Source organism: Anarrhichthys ocellatus, unplaced genomic scaffold, assembly GCF_004355925.1.
Source record: "Anarrhichthys ocellatus isolate YVR2014 unplaced genomic scaffold, GSC_Weel_1.0 scaffold7, whole genome shotgun sequence".
NCBI classification, from domain to species: Eukaryota; Metazoa; Chordata; class Actinopteri; order Perciformes; family Anarhichadidae; genus Anarrhichthys; species Anarrhichthys ocellatus.
This window is the reverse complement of record NW_022280037.1, coordinates 4,381,964-4,404,031: the sequence shown is the minus strand read 5'-3', so window position 1 is coordinate 4,404,031 and position 22,068 is coordinate 4,381,964. Positions and strand designations below refer to the sequence as shown.

General features: G+C 41.0%; 1 protein-coding gene across 1 annotated transcript; it reads right to left on the bottom strand.

The window, feature by feature from the left end:
• Positions 1-1,580: 1,580 nt before the first annotated feature.
• On the bottom strand, positions 1,581-21,258 carry prkcha (protein kinase C, eta, a). Its single transcript, XM_031847507.1, has 14 exons — positions 20,583-21,258; positions 16,360-16,423; positions 13,261-13,408; positions 13,131-13,165; positions 12,965-13,047; positions 12,308-12,437; positions 12,070-12,203; positions 11,854-11,985; positions 11,387-11,560; positions 9,053-9,207; positions 5,751-5,889; positions 4,859-5,047; positions 2,323-2,469; positions 1,581-2,158 (listed from the first exon to the last, which is right to left on the bottom strand). The coding sequence occupies exons 1-14, from the start codon at positions 20,931-20,933 to the stop codon at positions 2,009-2,011; spliced, it is 2,031 nt and encodes a 676-aa protein (XP_031703367.1). The 5' UTR covers positions 20,934-21,258; the 3' UTR covers positions 1,581-2,008.
• Between the last annotated feature and the right edge of the window lie 810 nt (positions 21,259-22,068).

Below are 22,068 nucleotides of genomic sequence, written 5' to 3'. Positions count from 1 at the left end.
GAAGCTGAGACAAGGCTCCTCCATCTTTCCTCTCATTCAGACATTACCTGAGGAAAGCTGCCAAACGGGGTCCCGTTAATGGGTAAACAAACACTCAAGTCATTTAATCCAATGTCCCATTCTTTGTATAGAGCTCACCGCCCATGTTTGTTAAGGAACGCTTTAAGTAGATAAGTTGGATGCTATTAAATCCCTGAGATCAATGCACTTTTTAAAAGTTAGGTGTTTTAAAGTTAAAATGCTGTTCAACAGGATTTGTTAGGAAAGTTCAGTTGCATTATTAGAAACCATTTTTAATTTGTTTTTGTAAATAAACATTGCTTTGCATTAGCTCTTATTTTGTGCTGTAAAAGCATAGCAGCACTGCTTCCAGTTTCAGATTAGACTAAACCATATACAATACTAATTCACAGTATACAGCCACACAGTTCTCAACAGGATATGGGGCTGAGAAGATAAACAGATGTAATGTGGAGAACTGAAGACTTCCTCCTTGAAACTAACAGGAAGAGTTAACCTCCGTTCTGAAAGGTCAACACAGGGAACACAATATACCTTTCAATGCAAGTGTCTTTTTTTCCTTTGTTGTTGTCAGCAACAACACATACTGTATTCACGCTTCTTAAAGTGTCCCAAAAGCATAATTCTTGTCTTCTTGTGTCTTCCTGTTTCAAACAAAGCCAACGGTAATGACGCAGTGTGGTTTCCTGTTTAGTCTACAGGTTTGCAATCACAAAATGAACTGTTGAAGGCCCTCACCATGATGATGCCAAAGTTACTGTACCGAAGGGTTAACATTTTAGGTTCTCTCTCTCTGTCTCCTCCTAATTTTAATATTTTCACATTGAGGGTGGTCTAAGTGTTCAGCAGGGAGGGTATTCAATAACTTTTATGGGATTTGCAAGTTTGAAAATGCCCCCGCCTGAGCTCTCATTACCCAGGCAGTCTGCCCACGGACCTGGAAGCTTTCAAAGGCTCCGTTTGTTGAGAGAAAGAGAGAGAGCGAGAGAGAGAGAGAGAAAAGGAGAAAGAGAGTGTTTGTGTGTGCGTTTGTGTCTGTGTAAGCAGAGAGCAGCTTACTAAATGATTACTGTTACTCTTGAGAAAACTTCAGACGCACCAAGACTCACTTGAATATGGCAATTGGCAAACACCATACCAGCATTGTTCCCCTGTGTGGCGAAATCTCAAAAGTTTTGGATGTCTGAGTCAGCGTGAATCACCACAGAGATTTCACCTCAGATGAAGCGTTGCATAATCCTCAACATGCCTGGGTTATTCAATTGCAAGGAGAATCATTGAGACTGATGCCAAGTTTTTCTTACGGAGTTTGACCTATATACATCATCTATTATCCAAAACTGACTGCAGCTACTTAGACAAATCATCCCTGTAATTGCTTTAACTATCACTGTGCCACTGTGTGTGGGTCAGGTTTTCCACAGTAGGGTCACATCATTGAGAAACTATTTCATCTGCTCACTCAGTTAGACTTTTCTGGGAATCTCTGGCCGGCTGGCTCATTATTTCTTCCTTTCCCTAGACAGTGTACATGCAAAAATAAAACACAAACTACGCCATTGTGCTCATAAAAATACTTCTTTCATTTGAAGTTACTGGAAGCGAAATCATCCAGAGCAAAATGTACAGTAACATTCTGAGGTTGTTCACCTTTGTCAAACAAGTTTACAACATACCAACATGTCAAATACACCATTTCTACACAGACACTTGAACGAATGTGTCCAAACGGCAAAACTAAATGTCATTTTTGAGAAGATGACCACATGCCACTCTTTGGGGAATTATAGGAATGCTTAAGAGTTCATCAGGTGCAGCCCCAGTTCTCGTTGAGCATGTGTTTGACTGACTCCTTGGCAATTTTGCACCGTCATGTCTCTGGGGAATGTGACAGCACCATACTGCAAGTACCACTGGGAACTGTCTTAGAAAAAGCAACAGACACAGAGAAGAGGGCAGGATGATTGGCGGATCCACGAGGAGACCCTTAGCTCTCCTGCAGTTCAGGCGAGGTGTAGGAGAAGTCACGAAACTCTTCCTGATTGATGGAGGGGATCAGCGGGTCATCGATGGGCGTGAGTGTGGGCTCTTCCTGAGTAAAATCTGGGTCAAAGTTGTTGACGTCTTCTGGTGTTTTCTGGAGGGGAATAATAAAGAATGATCCATCAGCAGCAAGATTTTAGCAAAAAAACACAACCACATGGTAAGACAAAGTCAAACACTACCTAATGTCTTGAGTGTCCTCATTATCATTTATACACACACCATCATGCCATCAATAAAATCATTCATGTCACTTACGATCCTGGGCTTGAAAGGTGGCTCCATTTCTCTACGATTCAGCTTCTCCCAATCGATGCCAGTGAAGAAGGTGTGGCTGGTCACAGCGCTCTCTCCAACCTCTGAGGCCACACAGCCCAGACGCCGGGCCGGGTTTTTGGTCAAGAGCTGTGAAAACCAAATGATGGATGAATTCAGAGAGATTAAATAAGAAAATATTAAAATCTGTTAATTATCAAGAGAAGATAACACATAATAGCAACAGTAGATCAATTATTTATGATCCGTACATAGTGAGGAAATATGACATGTTATTCAACTAGATCAGACCAGATTTCTTTGGGAGTAATGCCAAACTGGAGTTCAGCCATGATGACATGCAGGCAATACCCGCCTCCCAACTTACTCAAAACAAACACACCCTGGCCTGTATCTGGCCCATCCCCCAATGCTTCAGTTGAAGAAAGTTCAACTGTGCAAGTGCAACTAAGGTGTCTCGACTTCCCGGTGTTGTAAGCAATAAAAAAAAAAATAGAACAGCGTTCTATTTCTCTGCAACCAAAGTAGTGGTGGGCTGTAGAGTCCAGAGAAAGAGGTCCAAACAAAACAAACTCAAAATTGAAAAACTTTTTAACTTGCCTCTGGGATGAAACTGAAAGCACAAATGTGTTTTGGAAAGCTCTCTCTTGGCCGAGGAGTCCGTGCACACCCGAGGGCTGGCGGTGACATTCAGACTAGGCTGCAACAAACTGACGGGCCGTCGTCTCCACAGCGAAAGTGGCCCGATTAACCCGAAGTCATTGGAAAGATCAATAGGTCTCGCTATATCAGTTTCAAGACACTATTAACCAACAATGGCCTAACTGACACCACATGCCTCAGACAAACTAAGTTCACAGAGAAAGAGTGAGACAAAGGAAATAAGAGAGACGTAAATGCAGATGAAGAGGAGCGGCACTAAAGGGGAGATAAGGAGATAAAGAGGTGTGATTGAACTTAAAACACTATACTGTTTACAGCTTTGCATAGTTTAGTCCTTTTTTTCTTAATTTTTGCAAGACATAGTTTCATGTTTATGTGGTCACTTGCTAGCATGAATTTGATGACTTGGTTTGTAGTTAATGGGTTAAAATATATATATATTTTTTAAAACACACCAGTACACCAGTATGGCCCATGAAGTGGAAATAATGAGTTAGACAGACAAGCAGGGGTCAATCAGTTGAGGAGCTTACAGACCACAAAACTTAAGAAAATGTACTGCACTGAGTTTGGTGCCATCTTTCCGTCAGCTACACGTCAGCTGTGCCATCCTCAGCACCAGACCTGCCATGTCAGCACTACCACATGAAGAGGCCATTCTCCACGACAGCAGCAGAAAGAAATGCTGAAACTCTTAGTTGATTGTTCAATTAGTCAACTGGCAGAAAATGTATAATTTAATGAACAATTTTTCATCTGTAAACCAAAATATTAGTTATTTGCTGCTTCCAGCTTCTGTAAAGTGGGGGTGTTTTATATGAATGTAAATCAAACTTCTTTGAGTTTTGGAGTGTTTGTTGCACAAAAAAGGCAATGTGAGGACGTCGCCCTTGGAGACGGGCATCTTATACGGTCTTTGGATATTTTATAGATTAAATGATTAATTAAAAAAAATCAACAATGAAAGTAATTATTTGTTTCTGACCTAATTCATAGCTTCAACTGACAATCAACATCCACCTGTTTATAAACCATCTATACACAAACCACTAAAATAAACTTCAGTTATTATTTAAAAAAGTAATTACTGTCAACATACTCAATTGAACTTGATGAAATTGCTTATTGGAACAAGGAGAACCTTGCAATGGATCGACGCTCAGTATAAATAGTGCAGCAGTGTTCAAATCCAATCACACCAACAAGCATCTTTACATAACATGCGACACTGGCAGCAGTGACACAAATCCCCAGGGGAGGTCGGTCCTATGCTTCCCGAAGCATGTTGGAATGACAACAAGGATAAGACGAGAACTGGGTGCAAAGAAGGGGGGAGTGGAGGGAGGGGGTGTCGTCGTATTTATAGCTTGTGCGCTGTGACTGGGCAGTGGACCATGCCTTAATATAGTTATGTAAGAGACCCGGGCCAAAGAGCTGGCTGGCAGAGCTCCATGGTCACTCTGCAGTCAGAGAGTGTCAGTCAGTCTGAAGGACAACAAATAACAAACCTTGATCACAGAAATATATAACATATCACACGGCAGGCTCGTGTTACACTGTCCAGGAATGCAGGTACTTGGTATTTTAGTAAATGTTCACAACCTATTGGTTTTCTATCCACAATGCTGTTGACTAGGACAGTGAGCAATTGATTTCCTCCATCAGTTTTTGAGTATTAAAAAAGCTTCATAAACATTTCCTTCTTTCTACCGTGAAAAAGGTCAGACAGCGGAAATCTGATCAGGGTAAATGTCTGCCAAACGACAAAGACGGCAGCAACACCTGGCTTTCATCTAGCTTTATCCATCATGCAACTTCTACAAGTTGATGAACCATTTTAAAGACGCAGACTTACAGCTTTGAGTATATTCACTGCCTCTGCGCTGAGCCAAGACGCATAAACAATGTCTTCATTGAGGATGGATTCAAAGAGGTCATCTTCATTTTCGGCCTCAAAGGGAGCGTGTCCCGACAGCATCTCATAGAGGAGCACCCCGAGAGCCCACCAATCAACAGAGGGCCCATACAGCATCTCCTGCAGGATCTGTGGAGACATGTCACAGCATACCATTAAAGTTAACCATCACAGCACAGAGAGCATTACAGCAAACTTAAAACCATGTCATGAGGTTCAGTTAGTAGACGTGTTGGATTTGTGTGTTGCCAGTGAGGCTACACTGAGGAGCAAGTGTTGAGGACAACAAACAAGCCTTTCATAAATCCAGACACACTGAGCTTTGGTCAGAGAAAAATCTCTCAAACATGAGGACACACACTTAATCCTTCATTATGAAAACCAAGCGCGTCTGTAAAAGTGCATTCTGATGAGGAGATCAGGACTTGTCAAGTCACAGAGCCTTTCACAAGCTGACCTCACAGGTACGCTGACTTCCAGTAAGTCCGGAGGGAGTTACAGGCAGTGGCCACAGTGTTTGTTTATCGTAAGGTGGTGTGATGGAGAGAGGATGGGACTTGGAACTGCATCATATGAACTCAGAAGACCTGGGCTGCAGGAGGCTAAATGTGTTTGAATTTATGCTTTGCTGGATTCTGCTGACGTTAAAACTGAAATATATAAAACAGCACCAAACTATATGAAAATGTCCTGTATCACAGGTGTGTGGTGGATAAAGTATCCACATATCTGTCATTATTAGTAGTTATGGGTCTCAAACTGTGTGCGTTTAAAGTTACATTATCTTAAAGTTAGTTATGTTTGTTCAGCGTGTTCAAGTGTAGAAACTGACCTCGGGGGCAATGTAATCTGGGGTCCCACAGAAAGTTGCTGTTGCAGTGCCTTCAAATATGCCCTCTTTGCACATGCCAAAGTCCGCCAGCTTACAGTGACCGTCTTTGTCAAGAAGAACATTGTCCAATTTTAGATCCCTGAAAGACAAACACAGACAGTGAAAGAATATTAGTCGTTTGTTTGGGGCATTGTTATCCAGCAGGAATAAATCAACCACCAAAATGCACTTGACTCCAACAGCTGCTAAAATGCTCAGTCTCCATCGCACCTTGTTGGTATTGTTTCTAGTTATATCAAGGGAGGGAGTCACAAAAAGACATAAAGAGATGGTCTTCTGTGGACTTCCTAACAATATTTTTTCTGACTCCAGTTGTTGGAACATATTCTTACAGGTTACTAGATCAGATGTAATCAGATGCACTGGAAGTAAATGAAGATACGGTGATATTGTTTTGTTGATTCATTTTGGAACACCTATTTATTGGGAGATATCAATGTTGGCTGTTTTCCTCTAAAATAAAGTTTGATTTGGGGGTATATCAATAAAATTGATTTAATTTTACCACAGAAATGAATCATTTTGTAGTTATCGTTATCATATCTCAATATTAATTGAATTGAAAATAAATTGTATTGTCATATTAGTGGAAGTATCTTCTCCTGTGCGGTCTCCCTAACCACATGATGAAAAAGATCTCCTCTGTGTTCATGCGAGCTGTTGCTTTGTCATCAGAGAGTGAGATTAATCCCTCTAAATGTGGGCTCTGAAGCTAAACGCTAATCTGCGATAAAGTGACCCAATTTAAGACCGAGGTCATTTTACAGACATTGTCTAAAGCTGGATAGAAGATACTATGTTATAGCACAGGCTGATGCTCAAGACAACTAACAACATTTGGGAGATACATACAACTTAAAAAAAGAACAGATTATTTTATATCCCGTTTTCTCCAGCAGAAAAAAAACGTAAAAAAGGATCTTGAATGATTTCGTCAGACAGACAAATACAGTGACACCGACATTCTGAATGAAAAAAAACAAAAACAAAAACAGGCAGCCTGCTGGTTGAGCAGCACTGGTTTGGTTGGATTAATCTGGTTTGCTCTTCTCTAATGTAAACAGATTGTGTAACAGTGACTCATGGTGTCCCTCGCAGCCTTACAAACAGGCCAGAAGAGAGCAACCCTGATGCTAACACAACAAGACCACAGTAAGAGCATATAAGGGCTTAATACAACAGGAATAACAGAAGTGTTCGAGGCCAGTATCTGTGTCTGTGATATACGGGCAGTTCTGCTCAGTTCATTTTCATGCTCCAAATTGCTTCAAGTACTATTGGTGTGAATATTTCAGTATGAATGTGTCCACTGAGAAATTAATCTCTAACCCTTCTGGTTTTACTACCAGGCTCTCATCACACATCACTATGCAATTAACACACTGCAAGGAGTGCTCCTGTTCTCCTTCACCCAGGCACCTCAACACACTGGAGGACAAAACCTGATTTAACTTGAGCCTCTTGCTATAGGAAGTGGGTCAGTCAGACAGATTGGTATCCACAGTCAGAACATTTACAACACTGAGCTACTGTATCCCACTGCAAGGACAACTAACTGGGTAAGAGGTAGAGTTGCACCAATATAAACATTTCCAAAGAAGAGAAAAGGAAGGTCTGACAAACATGATGACGCACGCACTGTCACTTATTTTCTTTTGTGGTTTTACAGGGTAAGAGCACATCTGGACAAACTATCACGCCTTCTGAAATCTATACAAATACACATCAACTTAAGGTTACACCACTGTGATGCTAATTACAATTTGAATAACCACAGGATTGTTAAAACAACATCTTTAAACTTCTTAGAGGAGGACGGTAACATGCAGTTGAATCAACTGAAAGCTTCAAAGCACGACTTCACGCTAAGGTAAAAGAGATTATATCTAGAGAGATATCTAGTTGAGTATATTACACAACACAGTGACTGAGGCTACACTCTTACTTTAAGGAGGCGGCATAAGCTCTGCTCGTCTTGCACTGGCCTGATGTGCAAGCTGCTCTTTGGCTTGTTATTTTAGTTGTAGCATGCAAACTGTGTGTGGCCACTTGAGCTAGAGTCATGCTATGCGGTGCAGGTCATCACAGAACACTTGGACCACTAAATATAGCTCAGGATTTAGCTCACATGATGCCACCTTTCTTGTCAACGTGCACTGGCAGGGAGCCCGAGCTCTGCCACCCAACTCCCTGCAAGTACAACAGCATTTTAAAAAGGTCTCAAAGCACATACTCAAATCTCTGATACTGTAATAGGAGCATGTATCATATAAAACTTCTAAAAAAACACACATTAAAGTATATTATGAAAGTGCATTTCACATAAACAGAATATTGTAACTATGCTGTTATAGCGTGCACTCTGTGGCAATCTGTTGTTACGCTGTGCTTGCGGAAAATACAGGTGACACTGAGTTAACAGTGAACATTTGGATGCACAGTCCAAGTGTTTGGCTGCAACACACTGTGCTGCAAGAGCTGCCTGGAGAATTGAATTTGAGAGGAGGCCGCGATGAAACCACAGCGGCAAACTCAGTATGATGAATGACTTCAAAAAGTACACTGGTGTTTCAACTCAAATGGGAAAAGTGAGTCAATAATGTCTGGATAAAAACATGGAACACATCCGTCTTAAAGGAGTATCCCAGAGATTTAGTATTTCACTCCCATAAATTCACCAAAGACAGATTAAACAAATGGACAACATCGATGCAACAGAGGACAAAACACAGTATCCTGAATTAAGTCCTTAATATGGGTCAAGATCCAAAAATGCTGGATTGTGCTTTAGTTAGACTGTCCCTGTTTGAATGCCCACATCTTTTTCATGCCACGTAGGGTTTCTGTTATAAATGTTTTGTCTCCAAACCCAAATCGATATATGACCCTGATTATATTATCAGAGGTTATGACATCATCAAGACATAATAAAAACGTTTTTTTTTGAAGGCTGTGAAATTTTCTATTCGATAAGTAAACTGAGATTAATGTGTGGCGTTCTCCTTTAACACATTTCTTTTATATTCGGCAATTCGCAACATTTTTTTTCTTAAAACAAGAAAACAATTTAATCATCTTGGTTCCCGTCGTGCCAATAATTTGAAGCAAGGATTTTTGCAGTGAATGTAATATTACATTCTTCAAAATGCTATTTTAGGACTCGTTAAAAGAGAAAATATCTAGTTAAGATGTAGACTTGGACTGCAAAGCCCATTGTTGTGTGTGTGCTCCCTGATTCTGACCTGTAGATGATGCCTTTGCTGTGCAGGAACATGAGAGCGGAGGTGATCTCTGCTGTGTAGAAACATGCTCTCGGCTCTTCAAACTTCCTGGACTTCTGGATGTGGAACATAAGATCGCCACCATTCACAAACTCCATCACAAAGAAGAGACGGTCCTGCAAAAGAAAGAGTGAATGAGATTTAAACATGTGAATACAAACCCCACTAGACTCCTTGTTATTATCCAGTTCAAGAACCCATGACCACGGTCATGCCGAGATTGCTTCAAAGATGACGTCTGCGTCTCGTTAATTTCACAAATGTCTGTTTTAATGAATTCCTGTGCAACTAACTGACGCTGAAAGTCAATGGGGCAAAAGGAATACTGATCAAACCCATAAATCTTTCTCTCTCATTACAGGCTTTGGTCGATATGTAATCTAGAAAATGAGAACCTGGGGGAAAATAAACACTGCAGGAGAATGTGATGTCGAGATCTGCTCATGAAGCTTCCTGAAGAGATCAGGACATTCAGCCACAGCTGCCTCCACTTTACTGCTCTGTGGTTTAGAGTAGTTTGCATTTACCCTGAGACGTATAACGTTTAATAGTGTTGCACAAGTAAAGCAGGCTGTACTGTGTGTGGTGTAGCTGTGAAGCTGTAAAGGAAATCCTTAATTCCACACTAGAATAGTGTCTTGGTTGTTCGTCTCTAATGAATCCTACTGAGTTGTATAATTTCTAAATGCCAGACACATAAAGTGCAAGTACCTATCTTTTCTCAAAAAAGTGGTTCACTGTTACAGTTACTTCAATTAAATTACACAATTCTACTTGAACATTAAAATAACCACAGATGCCTTTTCCTGTGTGAGTGTGCATTTTAAATTTAAAGCCAACTAATGGTAGCCTCTGGGATTTCCAGAGTTAACTTTTACTAATGTATTTTACAAGACCTTCTCCAACCCTCCGTCGACTCGATGAGCTAAATGTCTGGCAATGCGAGACACGATTTAATTAGCATTTTAATGCTCAAGATGAGCAGATGATGATGAATTGCTGTGTTGAACGACAATTTTCCGAGGACACATTTGGTAAAAAAATATGTGCCCACTCCACCTCCCCACAGACGCAACACATTCCCCCTACTCATCCCACCCCCCTGTCCCTCTCACTCAAGAAAAAAAAAATCACTCTGGAGAAAAGTTACTCTTTAAATTGTCAACATGTAGTACTTCTTACTATAGCAATGTCATAACAAAACTTAAAGACTGATCGATTTGAACCTTTTTGAAGATGTTTCAAAACGTTCCTAGGTGCTTTTACGATAAAATGACAAGTTAATTATAGTGACGACCTGCTCAGAAAAAGGACAACAAGACATCTAAAAGTAAAATATGATGTGCAGTGGAACAAAGGCTATTCTGTTGTTGTGTGTGGGGTTTGAATGAGCCAGTTCACTTTGTGCTGCTCTATTTTGATCCCAGATGAAGTAGGTCAGTGGCGATTCAAACAATGAAAGCAGATTAGGAGGAACAGCTCAGCCAGCCGAGCTGTATTTACTCCCTCACACCTTCTCAGGCACAACAACGGGAAACTGCTGCTACCTGCTGACCAATGTAGGCATTACAATGCTGTGTCCTAATAACACACCACATTCCAACTGTATACACTGCATTGTGTCTGAACCGTTTTACGTGCAGGTACAGATTAATGGATCTGAAAATAGTGTGGGGAGTAATTCATGATATTGCACTCAAATGAATCCCATGCTATTTACTGACAAGTACAATATGTATTTATGGATTTAAATGTATTTACATGAATGTATTGATAAGCAAGGCTGTAGGTATATAAAACTATGCCACATGAAGACCACTGTACGCAGAAGAATCATCTGAATGATATAAAGACTTGTGGAAGGCATCAGTGTAATAACATAGAAAAAGATTAAACTAATACCATACAGTTTTTGATATTGTTACGTGATTCTTAAAAAAAAAAAAAGTGTTATTAGAAATGTGCTACACTGAAAAATAACATATAATCTGGCATACTAGTTATTTAAACTGGATTAAAATGATCATGTGCAAATTAACCATCAAAATACCTCAAAAGTCAAGAAATACAGTGTATTACTGCAAAGTTGCACAATATTTGTTGCACGGTGCTCTTTTCAAGGAACACTTATTTATGCCACAACTTGATCTGAAAACATTTCTTTAAGAAAGCACAGTAGGCAGTATTTGGTCCGAGATGAAAACATTACCTCTGTTGATTGGAAAAATGCACAGATTGCCCTCATAATAAAATCTTATTGTTATACAAATGCATGCGTGTGTGATCTGTACTGACCGGCGTCTGGAAGCAGCAGAACATCTGTGTGAGGTAGGGGTGACAGCGGGCCAGTGACAGCACCCTCTTTTCCGTCATGGTACACTCCACATCATCGTCCTGCAAAATGATGTCCTTCTTCAACACCTTGACCGCAAAAACCTGATCTTTGCCGTTTAGTCTCGCCAGCATCACCTGTAGATACAACATACACAAGAGTAGGAAAGGTGAGAATTCACACGTGTTTTTCCAAATTCAGCGTCACCTTGATGCAAATCCTATCAGAATATGAGGTTTATCTATTTAAGTAAATGTATTCTAGTACTGGAAATACCAACTGATATGCTTCATGTTACAAAATCCTTTGAAAAAGTTATTGAATTTATCTGAATAAATTGCCTCTTGACCATATTCCCACATTCTACCGGCTTCCTTATTGTTCACTTAGGTCTTCATCATTTGTCATTATCCTCTTATGTCATTCCCACCTTGCCAAAACTGCCCTTGCCGAGGACTTGAAGGAACGTGAAGTCTGAGAGGCACAGTCGAGGAGTCTGCTGCTGAGTGGCTGTACTCTCCCTCCTTTCATCGGGGGCACTCATCTGACTTGCACTTTTGGCCTGTGCAAAAGGACATCAATTTAACACGACTTATAAAAGCTACAATTAAGTAAAATCAACACTGATTTGACTCGGCCTTTGTACCACTGAGTTGCGTTTAGAGAGTCCTCCAGCCTGCAGACCCATCTCTGCCAGCCTACTGGCCAGTTCCACGCTGTTGACCCCACAGTTCGGAGCGACGTTGCCTTTGCAGCGGATGTGAACATCCATTTTACAGACTGAAGAGAGAGAGACCACACAGACAGAGAGGAACACTCAATAACAGACAAATTAGGACATTTGAGATTGGATTTTGAGAGCCCAGTGTTGACGCAAGTCTTACTTTTACAGTGCAGCCCCTGCCTGACTATTCCCCACAGCAGGGAGCCACAGTGGTCACAGAAGGTGGGCGTTTTGTAGTTGTGGATGTTGAACATGTGAGGGACGTTGATGCTGAAGCCTTGGTTTATGGGCTGTGGAGAGAAGACATACTGTAAACTAACCACTATGTGTTGCAACAGTATATTCAACCACGTGTGTATATATTCTTAAAAATGTTTCTGCATGTTCCTATTTTTGTCATCGTCCTTTCTGATTATTGCTGCATTTGCTTCTTCCTAAATTTTCCAATGGAAGAGAAACTTGTAATGATCAGCAAAATATCGTAAGATACAGCAAAAAGGGACATGTTCCAATGCTAAAACAAGCACAGATGTATTTATAGAAACATGTGAAAATGCTACAACAAGCATGCTTGGAAAAGTATAGTGTTCTAGCTCAGTGACCATCTCAACACAGAAACGGGAACCTGTGCAGTTTGTGTTACTGCAGGTGTTAATCAGGGGTGTGTGTGTGTAGGAGGAGGGGGTGTAAAAGGTCTATCTTTTGCACATCCTGTACGACACACAAACTGCTTGAGCGGTGAAAAATAACAGCAACAACATACTTGAGTCCCTGAAGTCGAGTGTCGCGTCTCATCGGACAGTCAAACTGTTCTTACCTGCTCTTTTGTTGGGTTCTTCATGCGAGGACACACAGTGACGACATGCTGGTGGCATCGTTTGTGAACCACACAGGTGCACACTGGAGAAAGCAACAGCTCAGTGTCAAACAGTGTCTGTATGTTTAAGTAATTGTGACAGAAAGAGAAAATAAGGTCTGCTCACCTTGGCACTGGTAACCCTGCTTTCCAAAAACACCCCTACAACACAGAGAAAGGCACACAATCAGATCCTGTTTACAGAGCACACAGATACGTGCAGGCTCCAGTGATTTGACGTAGCTCGACTTTCTCACCAGATGAACTCTTTGCAGTGGAAACAGAAGGTGGGCTGACGGAGGAAAGTGGACATGAACTTGTGTCCGTTCACCTGGTGGATCTTCCGTTTTAGGGCCCCCTGTCTCTTCCTTGTAAACTGCTTGTAGTTCTTCACTATGGCGTCATCTGACAAAAAGAAAAGAGAGCAAAAGTTTGTGTGAAGACAAAATGAGTGCGACAAATGCAATGAGTCAGAAATCCATGAATTAATTTCTAGACCATATGCCATAAGGGCTAAAGTTTTAAAAACACAAAAATTAAAATTTGAAAATGGATCGATTTTATCATGATGTGGGATTTCTTTAAAGGAACTAATCAATATCTCTATATCAGAAATGTATCATACCACTACTTGTATGTGAAAGGGGTCACTCATTGTGGCAAACCCACATGATATTAATATCACCTGACTCTACAGAGCTCGATAACATCTTTCAGGTCCTCGTTCTGGTTTTGTAACCCAGGCCTTTAATGTCACATAGCGACGTTTACGGCTACAACAGGCAGCTGTTTTCAGCTCAAAGGCCCCGATTAAGCACAATGTACACTGCATGCTCAGCACCGAACAGTAAACAGATACATTTAGCGACCATCTGGTGAACGCAGTGGAGCACTTGGCAGCTAAAGGGCTAGATTCCCACAGGCAATGGGACTATTTGTGCCATATTTTGTTCCATATATTATGGAACCAGAAAAACTATTTAGTTATTTTGTGACATTTACATCAAAGTGACTTGGGCTCAAATATGTCAAATTGCCATCACATTAACTTTAGAAGCCCTGAGAGGCAATTAGAAAAAAATATTCTGTTGATATATTTTTTTTAGGTTTGATCAAAATCGTTTTCTTTAAGTTTTTGCCAGTTTTACAAGGATTGTTTTTCTAAGGTACTTTTTTCATCTGGGAAAACGGGTGATTTGTCGGGGGACATTTCTGTTCTTCTTTCAGAATGAAGTGTTTGATGTTTTAATGTAAATGTGCAAATTATCACCACAAGAGGTTGAAGTGCACCACTGCCTCATTTTCCAGACAGGACTTGTTGAGTATTACAATAACAGACACTGAGGGAAAGGAAAGTAACCTGGAAAGATCATCCTGGCAACAACGTTTTTTAGAGTAAACTATTTAGATCCGACTTAGAAAATTGATCACCAGATGTATTTTTTTCCCACTTGCCTCTCAGATCTTTTCTATAAAGGGTTATAAGTCTTAAAGGGGAATGACATAAAACATCGAAAAGCATAAAATCTTCACGTTTCAGAAGCTGGAACATAAGAATAACTTGTTAGTACATTTTCATTTAATGGATCAAACTGATTGTTTCAGTACAAGTCCAATGTTTCCCAGCATGATGTTTACATTTGACAATGTCAGGTGCAAAATTCCCTGTTTGACTTGCAAATGAGTTTCCAAACCTCAACAAATATTGTGATATCATTATCAGAAGGATATCTTCAATTTATGTTTCTCCATATCATCCAACTCTAACTGTTGCATGACAAAAGGTCACTAATATGAGATAAAGAACAGACAGAATGAGGAAAGATGAAGAGAAGACAGGTGGAATAAAAGACGATAGAGAAAGGTCTGAACAACAGTCCTTTAGAGATTGTGTCGTGCAAATTCATGTGCATATTGTATTATCTTCTTTGTGCGCATCTGCATTGTTTGGCTCTATGTGTTGTAGTTGAAGAGAAGTGTAGTCGAGCTATTTGTGAGATGGAAAACCACGCATGCATTACGGAAACACGTCTGCTGAGCCCCCGCCATCCCCCTGCAAACAACAATTGTGGTAGAAATGTGAGAAGGAGGCTTTACATTCTTAATAAAGTGTTTTTGTGCACTGAAAGAAATTCTATCATATGCACAACTGCTTACTTTCTCACTGTACAATGTCCACAATAAATAAACAATAATTTGTTAATATGTACTCTTTATTTTGAACAAATGTGCCATTTGATAATGTATATCAATATCAGTAATTCATTCATTTCAACCATGCCGTCTAGCTCTAGTGTTAGTGTAATGTTGCATTCACCGGCATCAGTATGAGCTTGTTCTTTGTTCTATATTTGGCAGCTGGCTCTCGTTGCTCTGTGCTTTCTGCAGCTCCTCACATACCCTTTGAGGTTGACCAGCACGCAATGTGAAAATTTAAAAAAATATTTTTGCCTTTCGGGTCACCTGTGTTTCAACAATAGTGACCTTTAAAGCACATGACTGATGCAGAACGTACACTCTCAAAATATTCACATAAAGCTTATCTCCAAAGTTTGGGGAGTAAATTGTGATGTCTGCTGGGAGTATTGTGACAGGTGCTTTCGTGGAAAACAAACATTCCAGTGGACTCTGCAGAGGGCAAAAAAAGGAAAAAGAGGCTATTCTAGAGTGGTGTGCCAGGAGATTTTAAAAGGTTAGACAATCCGAGGAAAACACCTGGACTACCTTAGTTTAAGCTGTAAATGAATGCATTTGGCATGTATTTCATAGGTAAATGAAATGTTAGTGCTTCATGAGTTTGGCTGGCAGTGAGGCATGATGGCAGCAGATAAAAAAAAAAAGGGGAACATAACGGAGGCCAAGTAGCCACCAGCTAAACAGACTTCTGCTTCGAAAGACCTGCAAGGTCACTTCCTACTGGTGTCATTTAGAAAGTTACATCTACATTGGTTAAAAGATCACGTGCATAATAAAGCTACAGATGCCCTCTGGCGTCTGAAGAAAGGAAACGTTGCTCTCATCACAGGAGATTAGCTACACCAAGCATACCTGACATACTACCTGACACATACTAACCTACTCGAGTCACACAAAAACATGCACACCTATTCTCAGAGCCTCTGTAATTACACAGTTGCACTCTGGGTAATCAACGGCTCACAGATAACTATTCAAAACAGTCGGCCGTGTTTCGCAGAATAGTAATAGTCACAAGAGAGTGACTAACTGAGTTGGTATGATGGTTACCGCCGTTCAAGAGTGTGTGAAAAAGTTTGAGAGGAGGAGAAGAGCAATAGCGATGTTCCTGCATGAGGAGAAACACAGAGCTGCATTTCAGTCTAAAGTGGCAACCTTACCATCAGTGAAGGATCCAGTGAGTGTAATATGAATGTAAACCTTGCCCTCTGGCTCCAAGTCCATCTGCAGACACACAAACTCACAATTACATTTCTGCATACTCAAATATAGCTAAACAGAAACAGCACGGACAGAAATTAGCATCCAATACAATTAAGACCTATTCATTATAAATACTATGTAACCAAAACTCCCCTGTATGAAACAAAAAGGAAACCAGAAATACGGCACATTCAATGCGGGCATATGAGATGGCACGTGACATTTCTCCATATGAAGAATGGCGCTACGTAACCGCAAATGTCTGCACATAATGTCTGAGGAATTTGGGCAGTGTGTCTGAAAGACAGCAAAGCAGGTCTGGCAGGTTGGGCTTGTTGCAGAGGTTGTGGTGACGTGATGCTCAGCTGGGAGTGATGACGTCCGCGTACACGTTAAATAGCTCTACATACAAAAGAGTGTCTTCTGAGGGATGGACAGCGACGGGAGACAGAACGAGACACTTCCTGCAGAAACCACTGAGTGGAAACTTGGGCCACTGTACAGTTAAATAGAGATCTGTTCTATTTATACTACACATACACCCCCGTCTGGAAAATTCTTTCTACCCACAAAACAGTGGCACATTAGGTGAAAATTGTGGTGACTCATTTGGCAAACTTACTGTAGCACTTTATTTTAGTTAATTTCACTTCATCTCAACTGGTTTTGTTTTCGTTTACCTACTCATATCCTGTCTCTTAACTTACTGTCCAGACAGCAAGTTTGACTTGTCCACTGTGAAGACTTCCTCTATGTGTGCTATATCTTTTCCCCTTTGCTTACTCTGGCCAAGCTCTAGGAAAGAGCTGCAATGCATTCCTGGAATGTCTCTCTCCGTCGGTGAAACAGCTCAGCTGTACGGAAGGAATAAAGGACAGTTCCACATTTTTTTCAAGGCTCTCTTAAAACAATATCTCTATGTCCATATGTACAGGTATATAGGAAGAGCTATTGGTTGCTGTCAAAACCGTAAATTGGCTTCTGGCTTTGGCCAGGAGGAACAATTTCAGCAATCACTAACTCTTAAAATCGACATAATGAGCATTGTACTAAGACGTCTTGAAAAAAAGGTGAACTTATAAATTAGGATGGAGCAGATGATGATCTGATCTAAAATAGAGGTGGGTGAAGGCAGCATGTGGCTGTAGATTAAAAGCAGAACACTAAATGCTGCATCACAAAAGGAGGAAGTTTTTTTTTTTTTTTTTTTCAAACAGGGGATGGGGCCCATTTTAGTCAAGCAAGCAGAACACTTTGCTTGAGGGGCCATATTTAACCTACTTTCAGTTTGAATGCATCTCAGAGGGACTTGACTATTTCAAGCATGATAAACAACCCCAACACCACACATACCCCAATACTGATTACTGACAACATGTTGTGAGAGCTCAAAGGAGTCCAAAATGTCACGATGTAGTGCCACGCAGCGTCAACGGGTGGGAGGCAAAGGAAAGTGGCCTTGTGAGTCTAAATGTCAGATGGTGAATGTCTCAGACGCATGATGTCACTTCTGACATCACGTTAAAAGTTAAAAGCAGGAGATGAGTAACTAAGGTTTAAGTGCCTCAAACTGGACTGTGTGCACAGGAGGGGAGAAAAGAGAAATTTCGAAAAGAGCCGACAGAGAGTGAGTATTTTCATGGTGAGCCCTTTGAGCTCTGATCAAACGGTGGGAACACTGTGATAAATAGCAGTGTGGGCGTGAGGAGACTTGTGCCTCAGTCTCTGCTGCCGCACATGTGAAACACACCGTCCACAGTTCAGATCTAACGGATAACAACTTCAGGCTTGTGTCTTGAAGTGTGAACTACACGTAAATACTTCTTCGAGAAAACTACGCGCCGGGCTCCACTTTCACACCACTTCCCCCAAACGTTTGAGGGGGGGGGGGGGGGTCTTGGTGAATACGTGTGCAAAAGCACATTGATTCGGCTTTTCATCCTGCTCAAACAAACATCAACACCAACTTTAATTACATAAGGATATTCATTTCTCATCGCTTTTACACACATTTTAAAACGTGCAGAAGCTTGATTGCCTTCAATATTAGTCGATGTGCATCCTATTTGTATCAATTTGCATATATTTGCATCAATTTGCACATGTTTTATTTTGTTTCTTATCTTTTTTGTACTTTGTTCTGTTGCTCCAAAGTGTAATTATGGCGCCTTATGTCCTGAATGCTCTTAAGTGCACCGTACTTGTTTCTTTGTTGACGTACTGGTTGAGGTTATGCCCCTGCGACTTGCCCACACTGTGTTGTCAATGTAAATGTCAGGTGAGAAGTGATGAACCGCAGAAGTCTCTGGATGGTCAGTGAGGTCTGGTGGGTGGGAATTACAGTTACATTACAGTTCCTGTAAGGTCCCTTTTGGCTGTTGAATTGATTTACTTTCTTTCACAGGTGAAATTAAGTCTTTTGCTGCAAAATATAAACTCGCTGCGCGATTAAAAAAAAAACATGCTTAATTGACAAAAAGCTGTGTTGGCTGAAGGAGAATATGCCCGTAGAAGGGAGACCATTCTGCGTGTGACGAGAGTGTTGTGGTACGTGGTCGATACCACCTGAGCCCGCTCCGGGCCTAGACAGGCTCAGGTTACATTCGCCAACACCTGCTGCAGTGGCTTATAGTCTGAGACGGATGAAGACAAGGAAGAGGAGGGAAACTCCAGTTTAAGGGGCAATTTTATGTTTGTGTCTGGAAGAGAGTGAGACTAATGTGATACTCTACATAAGGCATTTAATCTGAGCTTTGATGAGGTCCACTTTCTTCCTTAACGGTCTCGAGAAAGGCAAAGTGTGGGGGGGTTTTATCACCGCACATTTGTTTCTACAGGCAGGTCCAATGTTGTGCAGGCTGGTGTGATGTGTCCCCGTTTGTGTGCACTCTACATTGTGGTATGACTATCTGTAAGCAGAAATAACACCTTTGCAACAGCAGTAGTGGAGTGTGTGTGGTTTCAGATCACACAATTTCTAAGCCAATGGGTGCAAAACACGAGAGGCCCCTGTCCGGTGCATCGTTCCCAGACTGAGACCTGTCGATGTGAATCTGTGAGGGTGTTAGCCTCCAGACAGCCTGTGCATACAAGGGAGTGCTGATGTTTTCAGGCAATGTTTCCCACCCCGACACGTGTAGTAAACGTTGCCCTGAGCTAAACGGCATGTTTTGTTTCATGAACCTGCTCTTAAATACTGTTCAGCATGTATCATTGGGAAAACTACAATACCCTTCCCTTGTGTAGAGAGGAGAACCTGTAGGAGTTTTACTGATGACTTTCTTAATCCAAGTCCATCATAGGAACTCTATTCTTTTTTAAATCAGTTTTACGGTATACTTCAAGAAGGTAAATGGGGAAATACTGTTTTGAGACAATAGGTCCCTCTACCAGAAATAACTGGAAAGACAGATATGATAAAAATATCGGATTGGTCCCCCTCACTCCTCAAGCCCCTCTGATCGTGGCTAGTAAACCCATTAGGTAATTAATCCATGGATCTAGTGGTTCTTATTGTCAAGATTGGATTAGAAAAGGTTCCCAGACCCACAACGGCCCCCAACATCTTCCCTTTCACCTGTATTGATATTGTTCTCACATATGTTCCTCAATAAAGTTGTTTTTATGTAAACTAGCACAAGTTAATTGACACACAGAAAACCTGGGGCCAGATATATTGTTCCAGCATATAAGTACTGCTTGGTTTCTGGTCTCTGGTAGGGGTGGTCGGATCAATACCCAAAGTATTAGTATTATTAATAAGATGTATATTAATCAGAGATGGCCTTTTCCTCTGGGTCACATCTGGTCAGTGTGCTTTTGGTTCAGAGTTGCTCATACCAAGTATACCTGCTTGCAGATCTAATTTACAGTAAGTGAAAATCTTACTTAGTTAAAGTACATAAGTATAAAAGTAAAAATAAAAGTGTCATCCTACAGAATGGCACATGATATGTCACATTACTGCAAAGTCTGAATCTGAATCTGTCAAATAAATGCATGTATGAAATGGATCAAAAGCCCAGCCTCACTCTGTAGGCATGGATAGCGGGGTGGGATGGGTCAAAGGGCACCCTAATAGGTTAATCAAGTGCTATGCTTTTGGGTAATAAAGGTTTTTAAAAACATGTTTACATAATTGTTTTCCAGTTCAGGCTCAATATGTTTACGTTCCACTCACCCATCCCTCGAATGTTTCTCCTGTGTTGGAGGTTTTGATGAGATCCTCAAACTGAATAAGGCAGTTGGCCACAAAGTCATCATATCCGATTGGAGTGTCGTGGAAAACTGCCATCTCGATTTGTTTCCCGTCGTTGACGTTGAGGCAGAACTCCTCGTTGAACGTCGGCGTGTTGTTTTTCTGTTTGGTGAGGGTTTGTCCAATTTTGAAGTCGTCCACCTTCACCACCATGTAGGGGTCCAGGGCCGGAGGGGCTTTGTTGAAGATGACAGAGTGGCGGAGGGAGAAGGTGGTCGGTTTGAGTCCCACCGCCTCGCCGATCCGAAGCTTCAGATAACCGTTAAACTTCATTTTGATCACGCTAATTTAGCCTCACGCGGAAATATTACAACAACAAAAAACACACGCTCAAAAAGCGAAATAAATAAACCAAGAAGTTATATAAAAAAGAAAAACTTCACGCCTACTTCATAACAACACAAATATGCGGTCATATATTCATAGTTGTAGATCCGTGCGCTCTAACCTGATGTCAACACATACGTGTTCATCCTGACTTTACCTGCTCACGCACCGCCTCGCAGCACAGACATGTTACCGTCGGCTCCCTCCGCGCTGCTGCTGCTCTGCGTGAACCTGTTTCAAGAAGTTTCTGTCAATAGGAAGCAACGACACACACATGCCGAGAAGGAGGCACAAGTTCCGCAGAAAGTTGTCACGGAGCGTGCACACGCACAACCTGTCACTGTGGGTTTGGTGTGTCACATGGTTCAATTTGTAGTTCTGGTTTAGACAGAGTAGTCTGGTACTACGCTGACCATCATGCATCACTTTGCACAGTGAAATGTTGTGATCGGGTGGTTCGTTCCTGTGCTGAGTGTGGAAATGCCGCCCTCTAGTGGCTGTTATAGTAAACTACATGGTAGGAATACTTTCTTTCTTCGCCTGACCTATTTGAATAGCACGAACATATTGTCCTATAGAGTATTTTAGGGCAACATTTGAGGGAATATTTAAGCTGAATATCTTTATATGACTAAAATAAGGTATAATATAGTAAAAGAGATATTGTGTTTCCCCTCAGAAGGCAGCAGATTGGACTTATCCATTTTAAAAACTAAAGGAGAATTAATTTACATTCAAAAAAGAAAGATGAAAAAAAAGTTGCACTTTGTTCAGGATGCATTTAACTTAACAGGATTCTCATCTGGGCAGTTAAAATTAAATGCAGTGGCCAATCACAAATTTGGAACAACCCTTTTGATGGTTTTGATTTGTTCCGACATGATTAGTGAAATGAATCAATTAGTCAATCGTGTGAGGATGTTCTGCTTTTGTCTGTTTTGTCATTGTTAATTGAATGTTTTGCGGCTTTGGCTGTTGGTCAGACAGCGTCTCGTTTGGTACTGTGAAAATGTGATGGACATTTTAAACTTTTTTTCCCCCTGACATTTTATTTACCAAAAGATTAATTGATTAATTGGGG

Excerpts from the sequence above, each read along its gene's own strand:
- prkcha (XM_031847507.1), bottom strand. The coding sequence starts at position 20,933 with ATGAAGTTTAACGGTTATCTGAAGCTTCGGATCGGCGAGGCGGTGGGA. Across the intron at positions 9,208-11,386 it reads TCTGCTGCTTCCAGACGCCG|GACCGTCTCTTCTTTGTGAT; the intron begins GTCAGTACAGAT and ends TTTCTTTTGCAG. Across the intron at positions 5,890-9,052 it reads AGCAAAGGCATCATCTACAG|GGATCTAAAATTGGACAATG; the intron begins GTCAGAATCAGG and ends TTTGTCTTTCAG.